The sequence below is a fragment of the Amblyraja radiata genome, chromosome 13 (genome assembly GCF_010909765.2).
Source record: "Amblyraja radiata isolate CabotCenter1 chromosome 13, sAmbRad1.1.pri, whole genome shotgun sequence".
Lineage (NCBI taxonomy): Eukaryota > Metazoa > Chordata > Chondrichthyes > Rajiformes > Rajidae > Amblyraja > Amblyraja radiata.
Genome location: NC_045968.1, coordinates 40,220,889 through 40,244,703, shown reverse-complemented (window position 1 = coordinate 40,244,703; position 23,815 = coordinate 40,220,889). Strand labels below are relative to the sequence as shown.

At 45.8% G+C, this 23,815-nt stretch overlaps 1 protein-coding gene across 2 annotated transcripts in view; it reads right to left on the bottom strand.

Moving 5' to 3' along the window:
• The window catches only part of LOC116979923 (glutathione hydrolase-like YwrD proenzyme), a 35,713-nt gene extending 12,236 nt beyond the window's left edge, over positions 1-23,477 (bottom strand). Inside the window, exons 1-10 of one of the 2 annotated variants that reach the window (XM_033031864.1) lie at positions 23,013-23,477; positions 22,019-22,125; positions 21,067-21,220; positions 20,012-20,165; positions 19,139-19,345; positions 13,994-14,146; positions 12,642-12,729; positions 8,843-9,014; positions 7,400-7,562; positions 1,091-1,261 (exon numbers count right to left, since the gene is read on the bottom strand). In XM_033031864.1, the coding sequence (XP_032887755.1) occupies positions 1,091-1,261; positions 7,400-7,562; positions 8,843-9,014; positions 12,642-12,729; positions 13,994-14,146; positions 19,139-19,345; positions 20,012-20,165; positions 21,067-21,220; positions 22,019-22,109 (1,353 nt within the window). In that variant the 5' untranslated portion in view covers positions 22,110-22,125; positions 23,013-23,477. The remainder of the gene's footprint in view (positions 1-1,090; positions 1,262-7,399; positions 7,563-8,842; positions 9,015-12,641; positions 12,730-13,993; positions 14,147-19,138; positions 19,346-20,011; positions 20,166-21,066; positions 21,221-22,018; positions 22,126-23,012) is intronic. The other variant, XM_033031863.1, reaches the window with a different exon arrangement.
• Positions 23,478-23,815: the final 338 nt, after the last annotated feature.

The following is a 23,815-nucleotide window of genomic DNA, read 5'->3' as shown; positions in this document are numbered from 1 at the left end:
ACACTTGGCATCCCTCCTGAAAGTACCCTAGAAAATGTGGCACCTGGTGAGGCGGCTGATCTCAACCTTACTGGGACTTCCGCGGCCGATCGTCGGGTCGAATTTGCTCCTGGTGGTCGAAGCTCTGGAACTCCACCCTGGCCGGATCCGGCAGATCCGTTCCCATAGCCAACTTCTGAGGCCGACTTTGTGGGCCGGTATCTCGGCTCCTAGGCGACCGTTCCGATACCATTAGACTCTTCTCGGAGGCCAAGGGTGCCTGAAAATCGGTGCTAGACCTGCACCTTTCATGCAGACACTTTAGTGGCACAGAGTGAGTAAGCCGCAGACTCAATGTGCCAGAGACACAGGTTCAATCCTGCCCACGGGTGCTAACTATGTGGAGTTTGCGCGCTTTCCCCATGGCCGCATGGTGCTCGTTTCCCACACAAAGACGTGCAGGTCAATTGGAGATTGGGCCGTTGTAAATTATCCCAGATGTGTAGGTTACTGGCAGAATCTGGGGAGGAAGGCTGGTGAAAAAATGTGGAGGGAATAAGAAAAGAGATTAATTTAGGCAGAGATACGGATAAGAAGAATTGAGGAATATGGACAAGGTGGGCCGAAGGACCTATTTCCATGTTGTACAGCTCTATGTTGCTAGAGGATTACTCGTATGTGTGGAAACAGAGTGGAAACAGGCACTTAGACCTACAGAGCTCGTCTCTCCTACGCTCTAGGGACAATTTACAGAGGCCAATTAACCAACAACCCTGCACGTCTGTGGAATGTGGGTGGAAACCGGAGTACCCGAAAAAAACCCACGTGGTCACGGAGAACGTGCAAACTCCATACAGACAGCACCCGTGGTCTGGATCGAACCCAGGTCTCTGGCACTGTGAGGCAATGACTTTATCGCTGTGCCACTGTGCAGCAGTTAATGATTAGTGCAGGCTCGGGGCAGGTGTTGGGGGGGGGGGGGGGGGGGGGGAGCGAAGGGTCTGTATCCCTGCCTCCGTGTCACACTTGATTAAGCAAGTTACCAGAAATATCCCCGGCGTTTGAGGGTGCACAGTAGCACCTGTTGGACAAGTCACACTCGGACCGTTACCTGAACTTGGCCTTGAGGTTGCATGATGCCACCCATCACTCCAAAGCTGCACAGCAGTTGTCCAGTGGCGGCAGACGTGGCAAGGGCAGGGATGATGCTGTGGCACGGTCGCTTTCCTGGTGCCAGGCGGTTTGGGTGGTCAACTCCCAGTGAAAACTGGCAGCCTCGGTTCTAAAACGAGATTTCAGAGCAATTATCACAATATTCACCATTGTAAGAGTCAATCTTAACCAGATTTGGATATAGTAGGGGATTATAGATCAGTATGTGTAGGAAGGAACTGCAGATGCTGGTTTACAACAAAGATAGACACAAAATGCTGGAGTCAGGTCAGGCAGCATCTCCGGGGGGAAGGAATAGATGATGTTTCGGGTAAAAAACCTCCTTCAGACCTCAGAGTAGGAGAACTTCTTTCCCCCCCCCCCCCCCCCCCCCCCCCCCTCACCGTACATCAGTCTGAAGAAGGGTTTCGGCCCGAAACGTTGCCTATTTCCTTCGCTCCATAGATGCTGCCTCACCCGCTGAGTTTCTCCAGTACTTTTGTCGTCCTTCTTCAAAATAAGCATGCCTTGAGGAGATTCCCCAGCAGAGTGGTCAATCTGCATCTCTGGAGAAAAGGAATAGGTGACGTTTCGTGTCAAGTTTATTTGTGTCTATTTAGGATATATATCAGTATAGGTACACCACTGATTTTCCAACATGCTTGGTTGCAGAACCTTACTGGATTATCCATTTTGCCGGACCAACAGAGGTCACGTATTAATAATTTAACAATTCACATGTTAGACCTCTCCCGTGTCGCTAAAGCACGCACCATAGACTGATAAATAAAAAGAGTTAATAACTAACAAAAGAGTAGACAATGAATTCTTTCAGGATGGAGGCACATGTCACGAAAGAGTGAGCGCCGCATGAAATGCTCTCATAATTTTGGCCGGATTGAAGGAGGTGCCGGATTATCAGTTGCTGGAAAATCGGTGGTGGACCTGTAATAGAGATGGGAAGAAAAATGGCAGATGGAGTTTAATCCAGCAAAGTGATAATTGTAGCACTTTGGGAAGTCAAATGTAAGTGGAACCTCTATAGTTAATGGCAGGACCCCTAACCTATGCATTGATATTTAGAGAGATATTGGGGTACAAGTCAATAGCTCCCTGAAAGTGGCAATAGAAGTACATAGAGTGGTAAACAAGATACAAAATGCTTGCCTTCATTGGTCAGGGCACTGAGTATAAGAGTCGGGAAATTATGTTGCAGCTTTGTAAAACTTTAGTTAGGCCACATTTGTGCGATTTTGAGTTTAGAGATACAGAGCGGAAACAAGCCCTTCAGTCCACTGAGTCCACGCCGACCAGCGATCCTCCATGCTGTAACGCTACCCTACACACTAGGGACAATTTTACCGAAGACATTTAACCTAAAAACCTGTATGTCTTTGGAGTGCAGGAGGAAACCAGGGCACCCAGAGAAGTCCGTGGCCCACCAAGTCCATGCTGACCAGCGATCACCCTGTACACTATCACTATCCTACACACTAGAGCCTACACACTATCCTACACACTAGACGGAAGTGCATATTCCGAGCCTTCTTGATAAACATCCAGATGCGAAAAATGTCATTATCCATGTGGGCACAAATGACACATCCCAGGAACAATCTGAGCAACTGAAACACGATTTTGTCTCCATTTTAAACTCATTGAAGGACTCGGAGAAACATATTTTTGTCTCAGGACCAATTCCGACATTTAATCGTGGTCGTTGTCGCTTTAGCATGATTTTACATTTCCACACATGGTTGCAGTCATTTTGCAGCTCAAACAGCTTTCATTTTGTCGACAATTTTAATATTTCCTGAGGAAATCCAGCGCTTTTATGAAAGACGGCATTCACCCCAACAGCCTTGGCTCACGAATGCTGTCTAATAATCTATTACACGCGGTGCATATGACAACTACTTGACTGACTAATTAATTCGTCCCCTCATGCTGGCCATGATCTGGACATATACGCCCACAGTCCATAGCCCAAAAAACAACCCCCCCCCCCCCCCCCCCTGCTCTGACAGAAAATCTCTGCCCAGCCCGTTCATGTTTCAGATCAAAACTGTAATACTTCCTCCGTTTTACATAGACTCTCTGGACAACCACTCACTATCCCCATGAGGATCACATCGAGATCCATTAAAAACGGATCTCTGCACACTGTGGATAGATTAAATCTAGTGCCAGTAACAAAAATCAATGAAGAGAACTTCTTTCCCGCAATCTGAAATCACATGCATGAAGCAGTATAAAATGGTAGATCATTAACCAACAAGACTTTCATCATCAATGACATCATATCTGAAAATAATCTACATTTTATGTTTTTGGTGGCGACATGGTTGTACGTTGATGGAGTGTCTACACTTATTGAAGCTTGCCCACCTACAGTAACTATAACTTCTTCCAATCTGTCAGGAAAAGTGGAAGGGGTGGGGGTATAACTAATTTTTACAAAATATTTTATGTGCACAGAGGTTGACCTTGGGAGATTCTGTTCTTTTGAATATCTTGCCATTAACCTTCAAACAGATGAAACTGTACTCACTCTAACACTGTACAGACCACACAGACAGCTATCCTTATTATTCCACATAGAATTCTCTGAATTGATCTCAATGGTCATAATGAGATATTACAGAGTGATTTTAAATGGAGGTTTGAACATTCATGTAAACAACAGCACAGACCTCAAGGCGATGGGGTTTCTGAGCTTACTTGACACCCTCGACTTGACTCAACATGTAAATGAGGCCACTCACAAACATGGAAATACACTGGACCTGGTGATATCCCCAGGGTTAAAAATTGATAACATCCTGGTGTCTGATTTTACTGTTTCTGGCCATTACTGTGTGTTTTTTCATTGTGTTTTAAAAGTTGTTTAGGTGCCCTTTGGAGTCCACATGTAAAAGGCGCTTTTTAGATCCAGCAGCAGAACTCAAATTTTCTGAGCTTGTAAGTATATTCGCTCCTCTCACCCCGGGAGATTCTGGTGATGAAATGATAAAAGCATTTAACAGTAACCTAGCTACGACACTTGATAAAGTTGCACCTCTCAAGATTGAAAGGAAAGTAAGGGTTAAAATATCTCCATGGTTAAATAACTCTGTTCATACATTTTAAAATCATGTATAGCCGAAAGAAAGTGGAGAAAAACAGGACTAGAAGTACATCCTGGCATCTATAAAGAAACCATTGATACATAATAATGCTGTAAGATCTGCAAGGATGACACAATTTTTTTAAATTATCGCAGAAAGTGGTGGAAATGGTAAGATTTTGTTCTCCGCCTTTGGCAGATTAATAAACGCTGCTTCAACCCCTGATTTTTTAAGCCAAGCTTCTGCTGAAAAATGTGAATTGTTTGCCAATTATTTTAAAGATTATGTTCAGACTCAGATCTGGTATCCCTTTAGATTCTACTGTCCTCTGCTGCCGACCTAGTAAGGCGCATGCAAAAATGAGCAGTTTCATAAGTATTTCTACCTCCGAACTTTGTAAAATAGTGGCTGAGAGCAAATCCACTACCTGTCATTTCAATAGACAATAGACAATAGGTGCAGGAGTAGGCCATTCAGCCCTTCGAGCCAGCACCGGCATTCAATGTGATCATGGCTGATAATCCCCAATCAGTACCCCGTTCCTGCCTTCTCCCCATATCTCCTGACTCCGCTATCTTTAAGAGCCCTATCTAGCTCTCTCTTGAAAGTATCCATAGAACCAACAGAGGCAGAGAATTCCACAGACTCACAACTCTTTGTGAGAAAAAGTGTTTCCACGTCTCCATTCTAAATGGCTTAACCCTTATTCTTAAACTGTGGCCCCTGGTTCTGGACTCCCCCAACATTGGGAACATGTTTCCTGCCTCTAGCGTGTCCAAACCTTTAACAATCTTATATGTTTCAATAAGATTTCCTCTCATCCTTCTAAACTCCAGAGTGTACAAGCCCAGCCGCTCCATTCTCTCAGCATATGACAGTCCCGCCATCCCGGGAATTTCGACGCGGTCCCTACAAAGTTTTTAAATAATGTTTTTAACAGTTTATCCAATTTTGTTCTTACAATTATTAACATCTCCCTTGAGACTGGAATGTCCTCAGATGCTTATAAAACCGCTGTCGTAAAGCCTCTGTTAAAGAAACCAAATTTAGACAGTGGGCTACTGAGTAATTACAGGCCCATATCAAATCTACCTTTATCAGCAAGGTTCTGGAGAATGTGGTATTCAACCAAATACAACACTTTCTGAATCAAAATGACATTTTAGAGAAATTCCAATCCAATTTCAGAGCAAATTACAGCACTGAGACTGCCCTGATAAAAATAGTCAGTGACCTTAGAGTTAGCACTGACGAGGACAAAGTCTCAGTGCTGATCCTCTTAGACCTCACAGCAGCTTTCAACACCATAGATCACAGTATTCTTTTAGATTGCCTAGATCAGGTACTAAGTTGATTCCAATCATATATAAGTGGAATGAAGTACTTTGTTAGCCTTGGGGACAGTGTGTCACAGCTGCATGATATACCCTTTGGTGTAGCACAAGGTAGCTGCCTAGGCCTGTTACTCTTTTCCTTGTACATGCTGCCGCTAGGAGGAGTTATCAGACAGCATAATGTAAATGTTCTAAGATATGCCGATGACACTCAGTTATGCCTCTCTGTCGAACTCACTGATGCAATGCCTTAAGTTCTTTGACCACCTGCCTATTTTCCATTAAAAAAATTGATGAATGCTAACTTTCTTAAACTCAACGAGGACAAGACAGAAATGTTATTACTTGGATCAAAACCCAAGAGAGAGATGTTACTCGGTAAACTGGGAAATGTGACTGCTTATGTCAAACAAGAGGTCACAGCCTGGGGGTAAAAATTGACAAAAATTAATTCTCACAAAAATAAGGTAATAAAGTGTGCTTTCTATCACAGAAATATTGCGAAAGAACTGCCTTTCTTAACTCAACATGACTGTAAAAAACTCATACCTGCTTTCAAATCAAACAGACTTGATTACTGGAATGCCTTATTTACCGGTCTGCCTTCAAAATCCACCAACAAGTTACAGCTCATTCAAAATGCCGCAGCCCGGCTTTTAACAAATACCAAGAAAAGGGAATATATCACCTCAGTACACCTCAATACTCCCTTCATTGGCTCTCTGAGAGATCCAGGTATAGGCTATAAAATCCTCCTTCTTGTCTATGAAGCCCCAAATGGCTTAGGAGCAGCATATTTTACAGAGTCCCTCCTTCCCTATGCTCCTACTCGAGCACTCAGGTCTTCTGATGCTTGCCTGTCAGCCTTTCAATGCCGCAGCAATAAGAGAATTGGTAATGCAGCCTTTTTTCATTACGCCCCCAAGCTGTGGAATATCCTACCCAGGGCTATGAGAGACGCCCACTCAGTTGACATTTTTGAACGGCAGCTAAAAACTTATCTTTAGAATTAAACTTTTAACTGACTTTACTTCTGATGACATTGTAAAAATTACCTTTATTCTCTTGTATTTGTCTCATCACAACCTTCAGTAGCTTGTGTGCTCATATAGTATTTGGGATTCTGTATCTGACCTCGGTGATATTGTTTTTTGTCCCTTTACACTCTCAATTTAAAAAATATTTTAAAAAATATAAATCTGTGCTTTATATGCTATTAACTGTCTACTGTTTTAAATTGTATTTTTGTTTAGGCCTGTGTTTCTGGGGAAAGCCCTTTGGGTTGCATTCAATTGTATGAAATGTGCTATGCAAATAAAGTTATTATTATTATTATTATTACTATTATTATTTTACTATTATTATTACTATTATTATTATTATTATTATTATTAGAGACATATTACAATTTACTGAAGCCAGTAAACCTGCAAACCTGTACGTCTTTGGAGTGTGGGAAGAAACCGGAGCGTACACAGAAAACCCACGTGGTCACAGGGAAAACGTACAAACTCTGCACAGACAGCATCTGTAGTCAGAATCGAACCCGTAGCCAGGATCGAACCCGGCTCTCTGGTGCTGGAAGGCAGCAACTCTACCGCTGCGCCACCGTGGTTATTCTTGTTGATTCCAACGGTCCATTTAAGTTCTGTAAGATTCAGACTCAACCCCAGGTTATCCTCGCTGATGTTTCCAGCGGGTTATCAGGTCAAATTTTGAGCCTATTAATCCCGACAACACACTCTTGGGTTATTGTGTATACCGCACTTCCCAGGAACAGATAGCTACCTACAGCGTGTGCTAGGTATTGAAGGGTTTAACGCTCACATGCAACGTAAATCCACACCCTTCTGGTACGAGTCCGGTGCCAAAGGCCAGGCAGTTGCTGTTGATGAAGGAGCAGGCATTTCCATCCTTGTCCACCACTGAGAAGTAAACCGTGTCACCACGGGCCTCACTCGGGTTGCCATAGAGACACTGACTGCTTGCCCTGGTCATGGAAAGAGAAAACAAGTTGCATGTGAGAAGCCCTGAGGCGAAAGAGGGATTTCTTGTTGTAACATCAATGCTTTTTTTCCCCACCAGAGTCGGGGGAGATCCATCGTTGCCCTCCCCCTCGCAGAGTGTGCATTTGCGAGAAGGGTCTGGAGAATGATGCAGGGATCCTTGTTACAGTTCATCCAGAACAGCTCCGTAACAGGGAACTCCGATCTCCAGACTGTTCCCAGGGACACATTCGGAGACGGACATCAAGTGCTGCTGGAAGGTCATTAACTCGGTGAAAGACGCTCTTTGGTCTGCCCGAAACCTGTTGACCTCCCAGCAAAGCGAGATGTCCGTCAGGGAATGTTGCTGACTGGCCCGCTCCAGACTGCAGGAGTACGTGCTGAGGGACGCACTGAAACTCGGTGCAGCCAACACCAAGGTTTTGTGGGGGAGGACCACAGTCTAGGGCCCTTCCGCTGCTGGACATTGAGGGGCAGAGTCTGGTGGGAACAAGGGAAGGGATATCACACTAGGAGGCCACTTGAGTGGCAGGAGTGGTCTGTTTAAAGATATGTGCAAACCCTACTGAGTGTGATGTTATTGAATGTATAGACATGGAGAATATCTGAAGAGTTTTTGCACTTTGTTTTGTATATTTTTTTTTTCTGAATAAACTTTATATTTTGGGAAAAAAGCATCAGGACAAACACCAAATGATGATTGATCTTAACAAAAAGCTAATTACATAAAGAACAGCTTGATCAGAATGCTCCTGTAAATTTAAAGCATAAAATCACACTTCTAATGTCAATACAACATTCCCACCTTCCTGAAAATTAACAGAAAATTCAGATGCTGGAAATTTGAAATAAAAATAGAAATTACTGGAAAAAGTCAGGCAGCATCAGTGGAGAACATGGATAGGTGATATTTCGGGTCACCTGGAGCAAACTAGTCGCTTAGGTTCAATCCATTGGCCTTTGGACTTCTAGCAGACATTGAGGTAAGTCCAAGGATAGACACAAATGCTGGAGTAACTCGGCGGAACAGGCAGAATCTCAGGAGAGAAGGAATGGGTGACGTTTCAGGTCGAGACCCTTGTTCAGAAGGGTCTCTACCCGAAATGTCACCCATTCCTTCTCTCCAGAGATGCTGCCTGTCCAGCTGAGGTACTCCAGCATTTCGTGTCTATCTTCGGTGTATACCAGCATCTGCAGTTCCTTCATACATTGAGGCATCCATCCCATTTGTGAAAGCCCTTGGAGGTCAGGGTCCGGGCCTCACCTCTGCAGGCTGATGAGCTCAGAGCGTTGGCGGCAGTATTGCTTGGAGAGTAGCTCGTTCACAGGCACGTGGACCTTAGTGGGATCAACGCAGAACCAAGAACTGTCGGCCAAACTGAGCTTGATGGTCTCCGTCAGCAGGTGAAGGTAGTCGGCACTGTTGTGGCCCAGTTCTGGAAACATGGAAATATCTTCACCTTGGGCAGTAGCTCCAGTTTGACTGCACAATGGGATTGGGAGAGTCAGGTGGTGGGGTTAGGGGTGTAGGAGGGTTTGGGGTGGGGTGGGGTGGGACGAGGGACGAGGGGACGAGGGGACGGGAAGGGGCGAACTATCAGGCAACTGAACTATCCTATTACCAACTATCCCTGACCTAACGTCTTCCTCATTGGACTTTACTGAATACTAATAATTTCCTCAAACTCAACAGCGATAAGACAGAATTCCTCCTCATAGGCTCCAAAGCCACACTCAGCAAAATCAATAACCCCACTCTCACCATCGACGGCACCACTGTCTCCCCATCTCCCCAGGCCCGCAACCTTGGCGTGATCTTTGATTCCACCCTCTCCCTTGAGCCTCACATCCGCCATGTCATTAAAACCTCCTTCTTTCATCTCCGCAACATCGCCAAACTCAGACCCTCTCTCACACCGCCTGCTGCTGAAAGACTCATCCATGCCTTCATCTCCTCCCGACTGGACTATTGCAACTCACTTCTCCTTGGCATCAGCTCCACCTACATCAACCGACTCCAACTGGTCCAGAACGCAGCCGCCCGACTCATCACCCACACCAAATCCTGGCATCACATCACTCCAGTCCTCAAAAAACTTCACTGGCTTCCCATCTCCCACCGGATCACCTACAAAATCCTGGTCCTCACCTACAAAGCCCTCCACCATCTGGCCCCCCCATATCTCACTGACCTCCTCTCCCCCTACCAACCCTCACAGTCCCTCAGATCCACATCAGCCGGTCTCCTCTCATCCACAAGTCCAACCTCCGCAGTTTTGGGGACAGAGCCTTCTCCAGGGCAGCTCCCAGGCTCTGGAACTCCCTCCCCCAACTGATCCGCAATTCCGTGTCCCTCACCATCTTCCAGTCCCGCCTCAAGACCCATCTCTTCACCTCTGCCTATCCTTAGCCCCACGTCCCCGTCCCTTTTCATATGTGCATTAATTGCCTCATACTGTGTTTTGTATTGAATTCTGTCTTTACTTTGTGTACTAGTCATGTCTCTACTATTTATTTCATTCCCCTTACATGTTTTTCCTCTACATGCTCAATTTTTGTAAGGTGTCCTTGAGACTCTTGAAAGGCGCCCATAAATAAAATTTATTATTATTATTATTATCTTGCACCAAATCTGCTTTCAGCACATTGGCCTTCATCAGTCAGAGTATTGAGTATAGAAGTTGGGAGGTCATGCTACAGTTATACAAGACGTTAATGAGGCCACATTTAGAGTATTGTGTTCAGTTTTTGTACCATGTTGTAGGAAAGATGTTGCCAAGTTTGAAAAGGTTCAGAGAAGATTTACAAGGATGTTGCCAGGGCTCGAGGGACTGAGCTAGAGAGGGAGGTTGAGCAGACTAGGGCTTTATTCCTTGGAGCTCAGGAGGATGTGGGGTGATCTTATAGCGGTGTATAAAATCATGAGAGGATTAGATTGAGTAAACGCACAGTCTTTTGTCCAGAGTTGGGAATCTAGAAGTAGAGGACATGGGTTTAAGGTGAGGGGAGAAAGATTTAATGGGAACCCGAGAGGTAATCATTTTTAAACAAGTTGCTGAAGGAAGTAGTTGAGGCAGGTACTATCACAATGTTTAAGAAACATTTAGGATAGGATTAGTGGGATATGGGCCAAAAGCAGGCAGATGGGACTAGTGTAGATGGGACATGTTGGTCGGTGTGGGCTACGTGGGCTGAAGGATCTGTTTCCATGCTGTATGACTCTATGACTCTGTGACTAAACATTATTCCCTTTATCCTGTATCTGTGCACTGTGGGCGGCTTGATTGTAATCATGTATAGTCTTTCCGCTGACTGGATAGCATGCAACAAAAAACTTTCCACTGTACCTCGGTACACGAGACAATCAACAAAACAAATTAAATTAAATTAAATTTCTTTATTTATATAGCACATTTTTAGTCAACTTGCATTGACCCCAAAGTGCTTCACATAATTACATCCACACACACAGGCAAAGGTGGGTGAAGTGTCTTGCCCAAGGACACACACAGGCAAAGGTGGGTGAAGTGTCTTGCCCAAGGACACAACGACAGTATGCACTCCAAGCGGGATTCGAACCAGCTACCTTCCGGTTGCCAGCCGAACACTTAGCCCATTGTGCCATCTGTCGTCCCAAAACTAAAATAAACCAAACCAAAGGTAATGTGATAGAGTGTCCTAAACCCTGTGACACATCCTCCCCTCGTCTACACGCTGAGCATTCAAAGAATTTGACACGTTTCATTGAGGTCACCTCTCATTCTTCAAACCCTACAAACAGAGCTGAGTTGTGGTTTATGCAATCTCCTTGAGGAGAGATTACATAACATAAGACCCAATTCCCCATAGTTGAGAGGATTACAGGGCAATTTGATCAATGTCTTCCATATCAAACAACAAGCAGCCGGAGAAACTCAGCAGGTCTGTGGGGTGGGGGAAGGAACTATACTTTAGTTACAGTGTGGAAACAGGCCCTTCGGCCCACCGAGTTCGTGCCAACCAGCAATCACCCCGTACACTAGCACTATCCTACACAGTAGAGACAATTTACAATTTACAGAAGACAGTAAACCTGCAAACCTGTACGTCTTTCGAATGTTGGAGGAAACCGGATCACCCGGAGAAAACCCACGAGGTCACAGGACGAACATACAAACTCAGTACAGACAGCGCCCATAGTCAGGATCGAACATGGGTCTCTGCCGCTGTAAGGCAGCAACTCTACCGCTGCGCCACCGGGCCGACCAACGCCGCATCGAATTGTCGATGTTCCGGTCAAGAGCCAGTATGAGGACTGGGAGTGGAGAGGGAAGATCGCTGGTGTAAAGAGGAGAGGGGGAGCGCTGAAGCAGGGCCCATTTGGTGATAGATGGTCAGAGGAGGAGTGATGGATGATGAGTAAATGGAGCCATATGGTGGGGGAAAGGAGGTGATGGTGGAGACAGCTATGGGAGGGTGTTAAGCAGTGACAAAAAGGCAACACATGCTTCAATCTGATAATCAAGGAAAGTGATAATGGGAGACAAGAAACGGCAGATGCTAGAAAAGTGAGCAAAACACAAATTGCTGGAGGAGCTCAGCGGGTCAGGCAGCATTCTGTGAAGGGAATGGACAGACGATGTTTTGGGTCAGGGGAGAGGGAAACTGAAGGTATGAAAAGGTTCAAAACAAATCAGAGTCGGCACTGATGACCAAGGAAAGTTAGAAACCACAATGGTCTATTGTTGGCTGAGGAAGACAAACAGTGAAACTAGCAGGATGACTAGGGATGGAGAGAGAGGAGGTCGTTGAGACAGTTGCTATCACAATGTTTAAGCAAAATTTGGACAGGTACCTGGATAGGAAAGGTTTAGAGGGATATGGGCCAAATGTAGTCAGGTGGGACAAGGGGTGAAGTTGGTCACCGTGGGCAAGTTGGGCCGAAGGGCCTGTTTCCACACTGTATGACTCTATGACTATAACATTTTTAAAAGCAGTGAACCCAAGGGGTGTCTCTAGAGGGGAGTGGAGAAAAGGAGGAAAGCGATGAGCAGCATTGCAGCTGCACTCAGTCATTCCCCTACCTTTGATGTTAAATCTCTCCAGCATGTTCAAGGCCATTAGAGCAATGATACCCTGTCCATTTGGAGGAAGCTCCCAGATCCTCACGCCCTAAAGACACAGCAGCATTGAAGGTGACAACAAACTTTTCTCATCATAAATGAAAGAATGAGTTCAACCTTATTATCACATGTGACATGCTTTTTGTTTTACATAGCATACACAAGGTATGCAAAGAGTGGCCACGTAAAGGGTACCAACAAAGTTTAAAATGGTCTATCTAATCCCAATGGTCCCTCTTTGTTCTCGACGTGCCCCCCCCCTCCCCCCCCCACCCCTTATTGTTATTGATTTAAAACTAATCAAGTAAATCTCTTATTCGATTCAATTAATTTTCTTTTAAATTACACCAATAACAAGCCCAATGTCTAGATGTTAGCGATACAGCATTGAAACAGGCCCTTCAGCCCTCTGAGTCCACACTGACCATCACATTAGTTCTGTCTAGAAACTGTCATCTCATGAGAACTCACTTCCCCTCTCCACAGAAGGTGCCTGAGCCACTCAATGTTCCAATGTGGACTGGTTGTATCCTAATAGTTCATGTGATCAATATTATAACTGACCTGACGCAAGGTCATTCATCATTCCAGCTCCCTACAATGAAACCGCAATTTGAGCTTCACTTTGTGGGTGGCACAGTGGTGGAGTTGCTGCCTCATAGCACCAGAGACCTGGGTTCAACCCTGACTACTGTTGCTGTCTGTATGGAGTTTGTGCATTCTCCCTGTGACCATGCAAATTTCCTCCGGGTGCTCCGGTTTCTTCCCACTTTCCAAAGGCCTGCGGGTTTGCGGGTTAATTGGCTTCTGTAAATAGCTCCTAGTGTGTAGGATAGAACTAGTGTACGGGGTGATTGTTGGCCGGCGAGGACTCGGTGGGCACAAGGAGCTGTTTCCACGCTGTATCTCTATACTAATAGTATCAACACTATTATATTAATAATTCTACAGTATCATAGAGCTGTACAGTATGGAAATAGGCCCTTTAATCCACCTTGTCCATTCCAACCAAGTTGGCATTCTGGCTAGTGCCACTTGCCTGCATTTGAACTATATTCCTCTAGCCCCTTATCCATATCTTTGTACAAATTAATCTTTTCTCCCAACATTTTTCATCAGCCTCTCTCTCCCCCTTGGATTCAGCCACTCACCAACACATCTGGGGTATTTTATCGTGGCCAATTCACCAATTGACCTGCACGTCTTTATGTGGGAAACAGGAGCACCACGCGGTCATGGGAAGTGCATGCTAACTCCACATAGTTAGCACCCATGATCATTAAAGGCAAGGTGTAACGTGGATTAAGGCCTACCTTATAATCGGTGAAGGTTGGTTTCACCTCTGTGCTGGTGTGCTCCCTCAGGTCCTGCAGACTCAGAACTCCACCATTCTTCCGAACGACATCCACGATGGCGCTCGCTATTCTCCCCTCATAGAACCCTTTCTTGCCAGACTGAGCCAATTCCTTCACGGTAAGCACAACACACAAGTACTTGAGAAACTTGCAGCAGCATACAAATACTCAATAAGACAACGGAGCAATTTCTGATTCAACAGGTTGCGTCTTTGTCCAAGGGCATGTCACTCTCAAACTCCCACAGGGGTACAGTGGCGAGCACACCGACGGGCTGCATCGCCAACTAGTTTGGTAACGTGAACCTCACCCAAAAAGAGGTGGACATTGCCTGGTTCATCTTGGGTGTTGACCTCCCCGCCATTGAAGGGATCAACAGGAAGCGGTGTCACAAGAAGGCAGCGAATTTCATCACTCCTCTCACTTTACAGCCTTCAGGCTATTAAACACTACAACCTCCAATAAGCACTGAACTACATAAACTATTATTGTTATTATTGCACAACTATCATTTGTTTGTCTTTCATGTGTACACATGTGTGTATAAAATATATATATATGCGTGTGTGTGTGCGTGTGTGTAAATACACACACTGACCTTTTTTTCTAATTTATTATACTGTTTTCACAGTGTTCTATGTTTACATATTCTGTTGCGATGCTGTTGCAAGCATAAATGTCATTGTTCTATCTGGGACTTTTGACAATAAAACACTCTAGACTCTTTGCCTTTATCATGTGTCTGTACACTGTAATGGCTCGATTTAAATCATGTATCGTCTTTCTGCTGACTGGTTAGCACACAGCAAGAGCTTTTCACTATACCTCGGCACCAGTGACATTAAACTAAACTAAATAACTAACTATCTTAATTAACCAACTAACTAGTCATGAGTACTCACATGGACCCCAGCTATGCCTGCCTTTTTGTTGCTTACGTTGAACAGGCTTTGTTCAGGGCATACACTGGCACCATCCCCGATTCTTTCTCGTCACTAACTACATCGATGGACTGCATCGGGGCTGCCTCCTGCACCTGTGCAGATCTTGTTATAATATCCTGCGAGCAACACCAACCTAGTCACTCTCTCATCTCGCTGCTACCAACAGGAAGGCACAGGAGCCTGAGAGCAGTGAACTCCTGGTTCATGAACAACTTCCTCACATCAACCATCAGACTCTTGAACAACCCTGCACAACCCATATACCACAACCGCACCTCAGCAACGAACCACTAGCGACTTAGTACAGGCGGCACAACCTACTTAGGTTTAGTTTAGAGATACAGCGCGGAAACAAGCCCTTCGGCCCACCAACGATCACCCATACCCCAATTCTATCCTACACACCAGGGATAATCTACAGAAGCCATTTAACCTACAAGCCTGCGTATCGTTAGAATGTACGAGGAAACCGGAGCACCCAGAGAAAACCCACGTGGTCACAGGGAGAACGTACAAACTCCGTACAGACAGCCCCCTTCCACAGGATCGAACCCAGGTCTCTGGAGCTGTAAGGCAGCAATTCTACCGCTGCACCACTGCCACCCATTAAGCTTGCACTATTATTGTCTGGTTACCTAATATAACTGATCATTTATTGCATTATTGCTTATTGTATATTTATTTGCTGCATCGTTGCATTAGGGTGCTCGTGAAGCTGCAGCAAGTAGGGGCGGTACAGTGGCGCAGCGGTAGGGTTACCGCCTTACAACACCCGAGACCTGCGTTTGATCCTGACCACGGGTGCTGTCTGTACAGTGTTTGTTCGTTCTCCCAGTTACTGCATGGGTTTTCTCTGGATGCTCTGCTTTCCTCCCACACTCCAAAGATGTGCAGTTTTGTAGGTTAATTGGCTTCTGTAAATTGTAACTTGTCCCCAGTGCCTATAATTGTACGGAGTGTACAGGGAGATCGCTGTACTCCGTGGGCCGAAGGGCCTGTTTCCACACTGTATCTCTAGTAATAAAATGTAACAATTTCATTGTTCCCTTCCCAGCACATATGACAATTAAACACTCTTGCCTCTCTTAACTTGACGGTCCCAATTCACAGACTCTCCCGGTAACATTACAACAAGAGTAAATGACAACCAATGGAAAGAATGTTCAACTTTCCGCACAATGTAGTCAAGTGGCAGCAGAAATTGTCTCAACTGGAAGAGAAGATGGAAAGCTACAGGCCCAGCATCACTGTGACATTTTTAATTGACCACTCCATTCATCATATGGAAGAACAGATACTTCACAAACACGGTGGCCCAGCGGTAGAGTTGCTGCCTCATAGCGCCACGTACGTGGGTTAGATCCTGAGTACGGGTGCTGTCTGTACAGAGTTTGTACATTCTCCCTATGACCTGTGTGGGTTTTCTCCGGGATCTCCGGTTTCCTCCAAAGACATACAGGTTTGCAGCTTAATAGGCTTGGTAAAAATAATAAATTGTCCCTTGTACGTGCAGGACAGTGTTGGTGTGCGGGGATTGCTGGTCAGCGCAGACTCGGTGGGCCGAAGGGCTTATTTCCGCGCTGTATCTCTAAACTAAACTAAAAAAAAGCTTTAATCTTGGTATAACAAAAAGCCATTACTCTTTCAATAGATAACAATCTCATCATGTGAAAACAAAACAAAACAAAACCCTCTTGTCTTCATTAGCAGCTATTATCAAAGAGACAACATCAGTGAGCAAGAATGTGGATTAAAGACCAGAGGAAGATTCTGGCTGGTAAATGCGCCCTCAGTTTCTAACATCTGTTTGTTGCCTGCTTCATGAGTCCATGATCTTTCTTATTGAGTCTAAACATGTGTCTGCCCACAGGGTAAGGTCATAAATTCCTCATAAATAGTCATACATAGAAACAGCTCATTGAGCCCATTATGTCCATGCCAACTATAAAGTGTGGAGGAGAGAAATAGGTGGGGCATAGAGGAGGGATGAGGAGGGGTGAATGAGAAGGGTGAGGGTTTAGGGGAGAAAGGGAAGGTTTGAAACCTACCTAAAAATCGCTAGGTTGTAAGCTACCCAGGCAGAATATGAGGTGCTTTTCCTTCAGTTTGCATGTGGCCTCACTCAGGTAATGGAGGAGGCCTAAGACAGAAAGGTCAGTAGGGAATGGGCAAGGGAGTTAAAATGGTTAGACACCGGGAGGTCCAGTAGGCCTTGGCGGATCGAGCGCTTCATGGAGAATAGTTGAGGGGATAAGCATAGCATTAGGGCAGCATGGTGGCATAGTTGTAGAGCTGCTGTCTTACACCGCCAGAGACTCGGATTTGATCCTGACTACGGGTGCTGGTCTGTAAGGAGTTTGTACGTTCTCCCCGTGACCTGTGTGGATTTTCGCTGAGATCTTCGGTTTCCTCCCTCACTCCAAAGACGTACAGGTTTGGAGTGAGGTTAATTGGCTTGGTATCAATTTTAAAAATTGCCCCTAGTGTGTGTGCGCAGGGTAGTGTTAATGTGTGGGGATCGCTGGTCGGTGCGGACTCGGTGGGCCACAGGACCTGTTTCCGTGCTCTATCTCTAATACTCTTAAAGAAAAGGTCTTCGGAAAACCGGTTGGAGGAACCGAGCGCCACCTTTCTACTTTTCATTTTCTTTCAATTATTTTCCAACTGTTTACTTGTCCGTTCCACGGCCCTCACCCCTCTGGGGAATGGATGGGACTTTCTAAGACTTATTGTTAGAGGCTTTACTGTTAGAGGGATCAGAGTGAAAAACATTCTTTAAGTCTCAGCCCTGGACTGGAAAAGACACGTCATAGGAACGAACGCCCAGTCTCTTTCAAATACATTTCTAATTAGTTGGTACAATTATGAAACAAGAGCAATGAGGAAACGCGGTTAGGGCCAACAACATTGTTCGTGATATGTTACAGGCTGGTACCGCCAATGAATAAAAGGTTAATCATTGACAAACCATTGCTGCTATGTAGTTTCTGCATCTGTAAATGATTTGTAAAATTAAATATCATAAAGATTATACTGGATAATGAGTGTCAACTGTGAAACATCCGCTCATCTGCAACTATTGGCAATTGCAATCCCTCGGATCCTTCAAACTCTGTCAAAACAGACCTGCACTTGGGATTCCTGCAAACCCACTGAAATGTTGAATACTTTGGTGCTTTATCCACATAGGACAATTTTAGTTTAGTTTAGTTTAGTTTAGTTTAGAGATACAGCGTGGAAACAGGTTCTTCGACCCACCGAGACCACGCCAATCACGGGTCACCCAGATACCAGTTCTATGTTATCCCAGTTTCGCAGCCTAGGCTGCGAAACTGGGATAACATAGAACTGGTGTCTGGGTGACCCTTGATTGGCGTGGTCTCGGTGGGCTGAAGAAGGAACAGCAATTCAGTGGCAATTTACTGAAGTCGAGCAGCCTACAAACCTGCACGTCTTTGGAATGTGGGAGGAAACCGGAACACCCGGAGGAAACCCACTCTGTCACAGGGAGAACGCCCATATAAACAGCACCCGTGGTCAGGATTGAACCCGGGTCTCTGGCGCTGTAATGCAACAACTCTACTGCCGCACCACCGTTATCTGTTGTGCTGCCGCAAGTAAGACTTTTTATGTTCCGTAACGGGGCATTTGACAATGAAACACTCTTGGGCAGCACAGAGGTGCAGCGATAGAGTTGCTGCTTTACAGCACCAGAGACCCAGGTTCAATCCTAAGTACGGGTGCTGCCTGTAAGGAGTTTGTACGTTCTCCCTGTGACCGCGTGGGCTTCCTCCGGGTGCTCTAGTTTCCTCCAACACTCCAAAGACATACAACTTTGTAGGTTAATTGACTTTGGTAAAAATTGTAAACTGCCCCTCGTGTGTAGGATAGTGCTAATGTACGTGGCAATAGCTGGTCGGCGCTGCCTCAGTGGGCCGAAGGGCCTGCTTCCGTACTGTATCTCTAACCTAAATTCTTGACTTATGGGAGCTTACACTGCACAAGTTGGCTGTAACTAAAATTCACAAAGTACTTCATTGGCCATAAACTGCTTTCGACATCCGGAGCTTATATTTGTCCCATTCCTCCCACCGTAAATCAGTTATGTTTTCCCACTCACAACGCAGGAGGAACCACAGGAAAAATCAGAAGGGCTCACCTTGAAGGTCTGAGCTAAATATGCGTTCTTGAATATCTGCCCACTTTTCGGACTTCTACCCTGGATCAGGAGGTCTTCTCCATGTGGGTTTCCTGGCCTCAGCAAGGTGCTAGCATTCTTCTCCCAGTGAAATGCAGTCACTTCAGTGACGGGGAAGCCTCTTTCTGCCAGGTCTATGGCTGGCTGCAGGATCTCAGCCAGAGAGAGCTGGGGCAGAGAAAGAAACACTGTTGGAAAATTCAACACCACATTTACCCACATGCTTATAAACGGCATCACAGAGGGACGGGACCAAACCTCCAACCCAAATTCTAGAGAAAGTCAGGGAATTGAGCATAAGAGACAGGGAATCCTGTTGCAGCTCTATAGGACTTTGGTTAAGATGCATTTGGAATATTGTGTGCAGTTCTAGTCCCTCCCATTACTGGAAGGATGTGGAGGTTTTGAACATTTCGCTTGGGTAGCTTACAACCCAGCGGTATGAATGTCGAATTTTCTCATTTTAAGTAACTTCTAATAACACTCTCCTCCCCTCCCCCTCTTGCCCAAAGATCTTATAGCAGAGCTATAGGATCTTTGCTCTTGCCCCCTTCCTCCATCCTAGTCGTTTAACCAGTTCCACAGTTCACCACATTCTATGCCTCTTGAGATCACACCTTCCCAAGCCAACAATGGGCCTGCCCGGAGCACCCGGAGAAAACCAACATGGTCACAGGGAGAACATCCACGCAGAAGTCAGGATCGCACCTGGGTCTCTGGCGCTGTGAGGCAGCGGCTCGGCCACTGCCTGTGTCGCATCATTTCAAGGGATTACAGAGCCATGCTGGAGGTAAGTAGGTTCGTGATTAAAGATTCACCTGCACCACAACTCACCTTCTTACTTCCAAAGAGGGAGATAGTGTCACACCAGCCAGCGGCAGCACCAGGCACCGTGACCAGGTGGGCATGGACCGGTGGTAGAGGGTTATTTTCATCAAAGCCTTCCTCTCTCAGCAGGTCAAGGGTCAACGATTGCGGACTCCTGCCACTGCAAAGAAAATAAGTTTGTACACCGGACATCCAAACTGCAGATAACTTTGATAAAGAGGCAATGTTAATCATTCCGCATCACATGGTTGAAGTCTTTATTTAGTTTAGTGTAGTTTAGAGATACAGCATGGAACAGGCCCTCTGATCCAAGGAGTCCATATCGAACATTGATCACCCGTTCACACCTGTTCTATGTTGTACCACTTTCACATCCACTCCCTACACACTAGGGGCAATTTTACAGAGGGACAATTACCCTACAATTCCACACGTCTCGGGGATGTGGGAGAAAACCAGAGCACCCGGAGAAAACCCACGCGTTCACAGTGAGAACGTGCAAACTCCACACAAACAGCACCCACAGTGAGGATCGAACCTGGGTCTCTGGCGCCGTGACGCAGTGGCTCTACCTGCTCTGTCACTGGGCTGTCTGACATTGTATACATAGTTCTTTGGGTTCCATGGGGTGCATAAGATACACAAGTTCAAATCCCACCACAGCAGCATGGGAATTTAAATTCAAGTACATCCATAATAAAAAATTTATTTTAGAGGTGATATTGAAATTGTCAGATTATTTTAAAAGGCCATCTGAATTACTAACATCTTCAAAGGAAGGACATTTTCCATCCTTATCCTGGCTAGCCCAAATGCAATTCTAGACAATTACCCTATAAACCTGTACGTCTTAATTGTGGGAGGAAATTGGAGCACCCGGAAAAAACCCACACGGGTCAAAGGGAGAACATGCACACTCCGTATAGACAGCGCCCATAGTCGTGACCGAACTCGGGTCTCTGGCGTTGTGAGGCAACAACTCTACTGCTGCGCCGCCCCACGGTTTGAAGTTCATGTTCGAAGTTCCAAGTTCAATTGGAAGTTGAACCACTGTTTCCCACCTTCCATTTAGTCCAAGGACGCTGTGGGTTTTAGCATCATAAAACAGGCAGTTGCAGTCGCCCCCAAGGCCAGTACTGAATGGTTCGGTAAGATTCAGGACAGCAGCTGCAGCAACTGCAGCATCGGCTGCATTGCCACCTTTTTTCAGGATATCTGCAAACATCAACAAACAGTGGCGTGTGAACCATTGCACTGAATTTTGCCAATTCTCTGGTGTGATATTTTAGCTCTTGGTTTTTGTCTGCTCATTGTGCTCTTTCATAAGTTCACAAGTTCTAGGAGCAGAATATGGCCATTCGGCCCATCAAGTCTACTCTGCCATTCTATCATGGCTGATCTATCTTTCCCTCTCAACCCCATTCTTCTGCCTTCTCCCCATAATCCCTGACACCCGTACTAATCAAGAATCTATCCATCTCTGCCATAAAAATATCCATTGACTCGGCCCCCACAGCCATCTGAGGCAATGAATTCCACAGATTCACCACCCTCTGACTAAAGAAATTCCTCCTCATCTCCTTTCTATAGGTACGTCCTTTTATTCTGAGGCTGTGCTCCCTCAGTTCCCTAAGTTACCCCTTCAGATTCCTATTAAATCTTTCCCCCTTCAATTGTTCTCTGGTTCTCAATTCCCCTACTCTGGGCAAGAAACTCTGTGCGTCTACCCGATCTATTCCTCTCATTGATTTTATACACCTCCATAAGATCATATGCACGCTCCAAGATCATCTATGATTGTGCTTATCTGTAGTATGATTTTACTGGATTGTATGCAAAAGAATTTCACTAGGTACCTAGATATGTGCCTAGGTACATGTGACAATAAAGTATCATCATCATTACCAAATTCACCCACTTCTCAGTGGCTGGCCACTGATGCGATTGAGCCAAGCTGACCATGTCCCATACAATGAGTGCAGTGTAATTCCAGGCTCAGGAGATGATCCTTACCAAGTCCAGCGCCTGTGGCTAGTGGCTGACTGCTTGCCACACAACCTCCAGTGCACACGACAGGTGATCGACGAGCAGCAAACGGAAGCATTTTTACCTTCGGCGCCCTGTCAATAAAATACACACCAGTCATTTCACCGCAAACTCCAGAGGGTGCCGGTGATTTCAAACAGCGCACCAAAGCCAACTCCGTCTTGCAACCTCTCAATAATATTCCACATGCAGGTTTAGTTTTAGTCTATGGAAGATCGTCACGTTGCCAGCCTGTACTTTTCCAGTATTTAAAATGGTCAGAAAATTACACGGGTAAATGTGTGTGCAGCAGAACCAAGAATGATCTACACTCCTTTGTTATAGAGGACAGAAAGACACAGAAAGATATAGCATGGAATCAAGCCCTTAGGCCTGTCACCCATCAACCAACCATTTATACTAATCCTACATTAACCGACATTTTAAATTCTTCCCACATACACCTCCTGGAATCTTACATTTACCTATCCATCAGAATCAAATTACGTGGGCAATTAACTCACTAACCTATGTATTATGTATGTTTGGGGTGTGGGACTTAACTGCCGCACCACCAGAGATTCGGGTTAGATCCTGACCTCGGGTGCTGCCTGCATGATTTGCACGTTTTTTTTCTGCGACCACGTGGGTTTCCTCCGGGTGCTCCTGTTTCCAATTGGCCTTTGAAAATTGCCCCCTTGTGTTTCAGGAGGGGATGGGAAAATGGGATAACTTAGAACTAGGCACAGGACGGAGAGATATGGAAAAAGTGCAGAACAAATCATATCCAGCACTGATGACCAAGGTGGAGCCCACAATGGTCCATTGTTGGCTGTGGAAGAGGTAATAACGCAGGGATACGAACAGAGGAACTAGCAAAATGACGAAAGTGGGAGAGGGAGAGGTAATGCAGGGGTTCATACCTCTAGCTTCACACCTCTCCCCTGACTCAGTCTCAAGAAGTCTCGACCCCAAACGTCACCTATTCCTTTGCTCCAGAGATGCTGTCTGACCCGCTGAGTTACTCCAGCACTTTGTGTCTATCTTGGGTGAGGAAATATTCCCCCTCGGCTTCCCCAGCGTGGACGGCGTTTTAAATCAGAGGGTCCAGATATGCTGTCTGAACCACCGAGTTACTGCGTGTCTCTAACGCTTTAAATCATGCAGTGCGGTGCATCTGGATGAGTCCAATCGATTACGGGAATCTAATTACAGTCCATTCGCAATGCAATCCGTTAATGTAGTGCATGTGAATTTTACTTTGCACGGCGGCAGGCGGTCTCGGATCGGACCAGGAAGTATTTAGCACATGCTAGACCTTCCAGGTCAGGAGCAAAGATTCTCCGCTATGGGATCTTTGGTCAGGAGCAGGGAGCTGGGTGTCTGGACTGACTCCGAGTTCACACACAAAGCGACGCCAGTTGTTTCGAGCACTGCGCTGCCGAGAGTGAAACAGCAGTCAGTGTCTCTCCAACCAAGTGTTTAAGAAGGAACTGCAGATGCCGAATTCCTTCTTCAGACTGATGGGGGGGGGGCGGGGAGAAGAAAGGAAAAAGGAGGAGGAGGAGCCCGAAGGCTGAGGGATGGGAGGAGACAGCCCGAGGGCTGAGGAAAGGGAGCAAGGGCTAACAAAAGGGGCTAACTAAATTGGGAGAGCCCTTGCTGTCTCCTCCCATCCCTCAGCCCTCGGGCTGTCTCCTCCACCTTTTTCCTTTCTTCTCCCCGCCCACCCCCCATCAGTCTGAAGAAGGGTTTCGGCCCGAAACGTTACCTATTTCCTTCGCT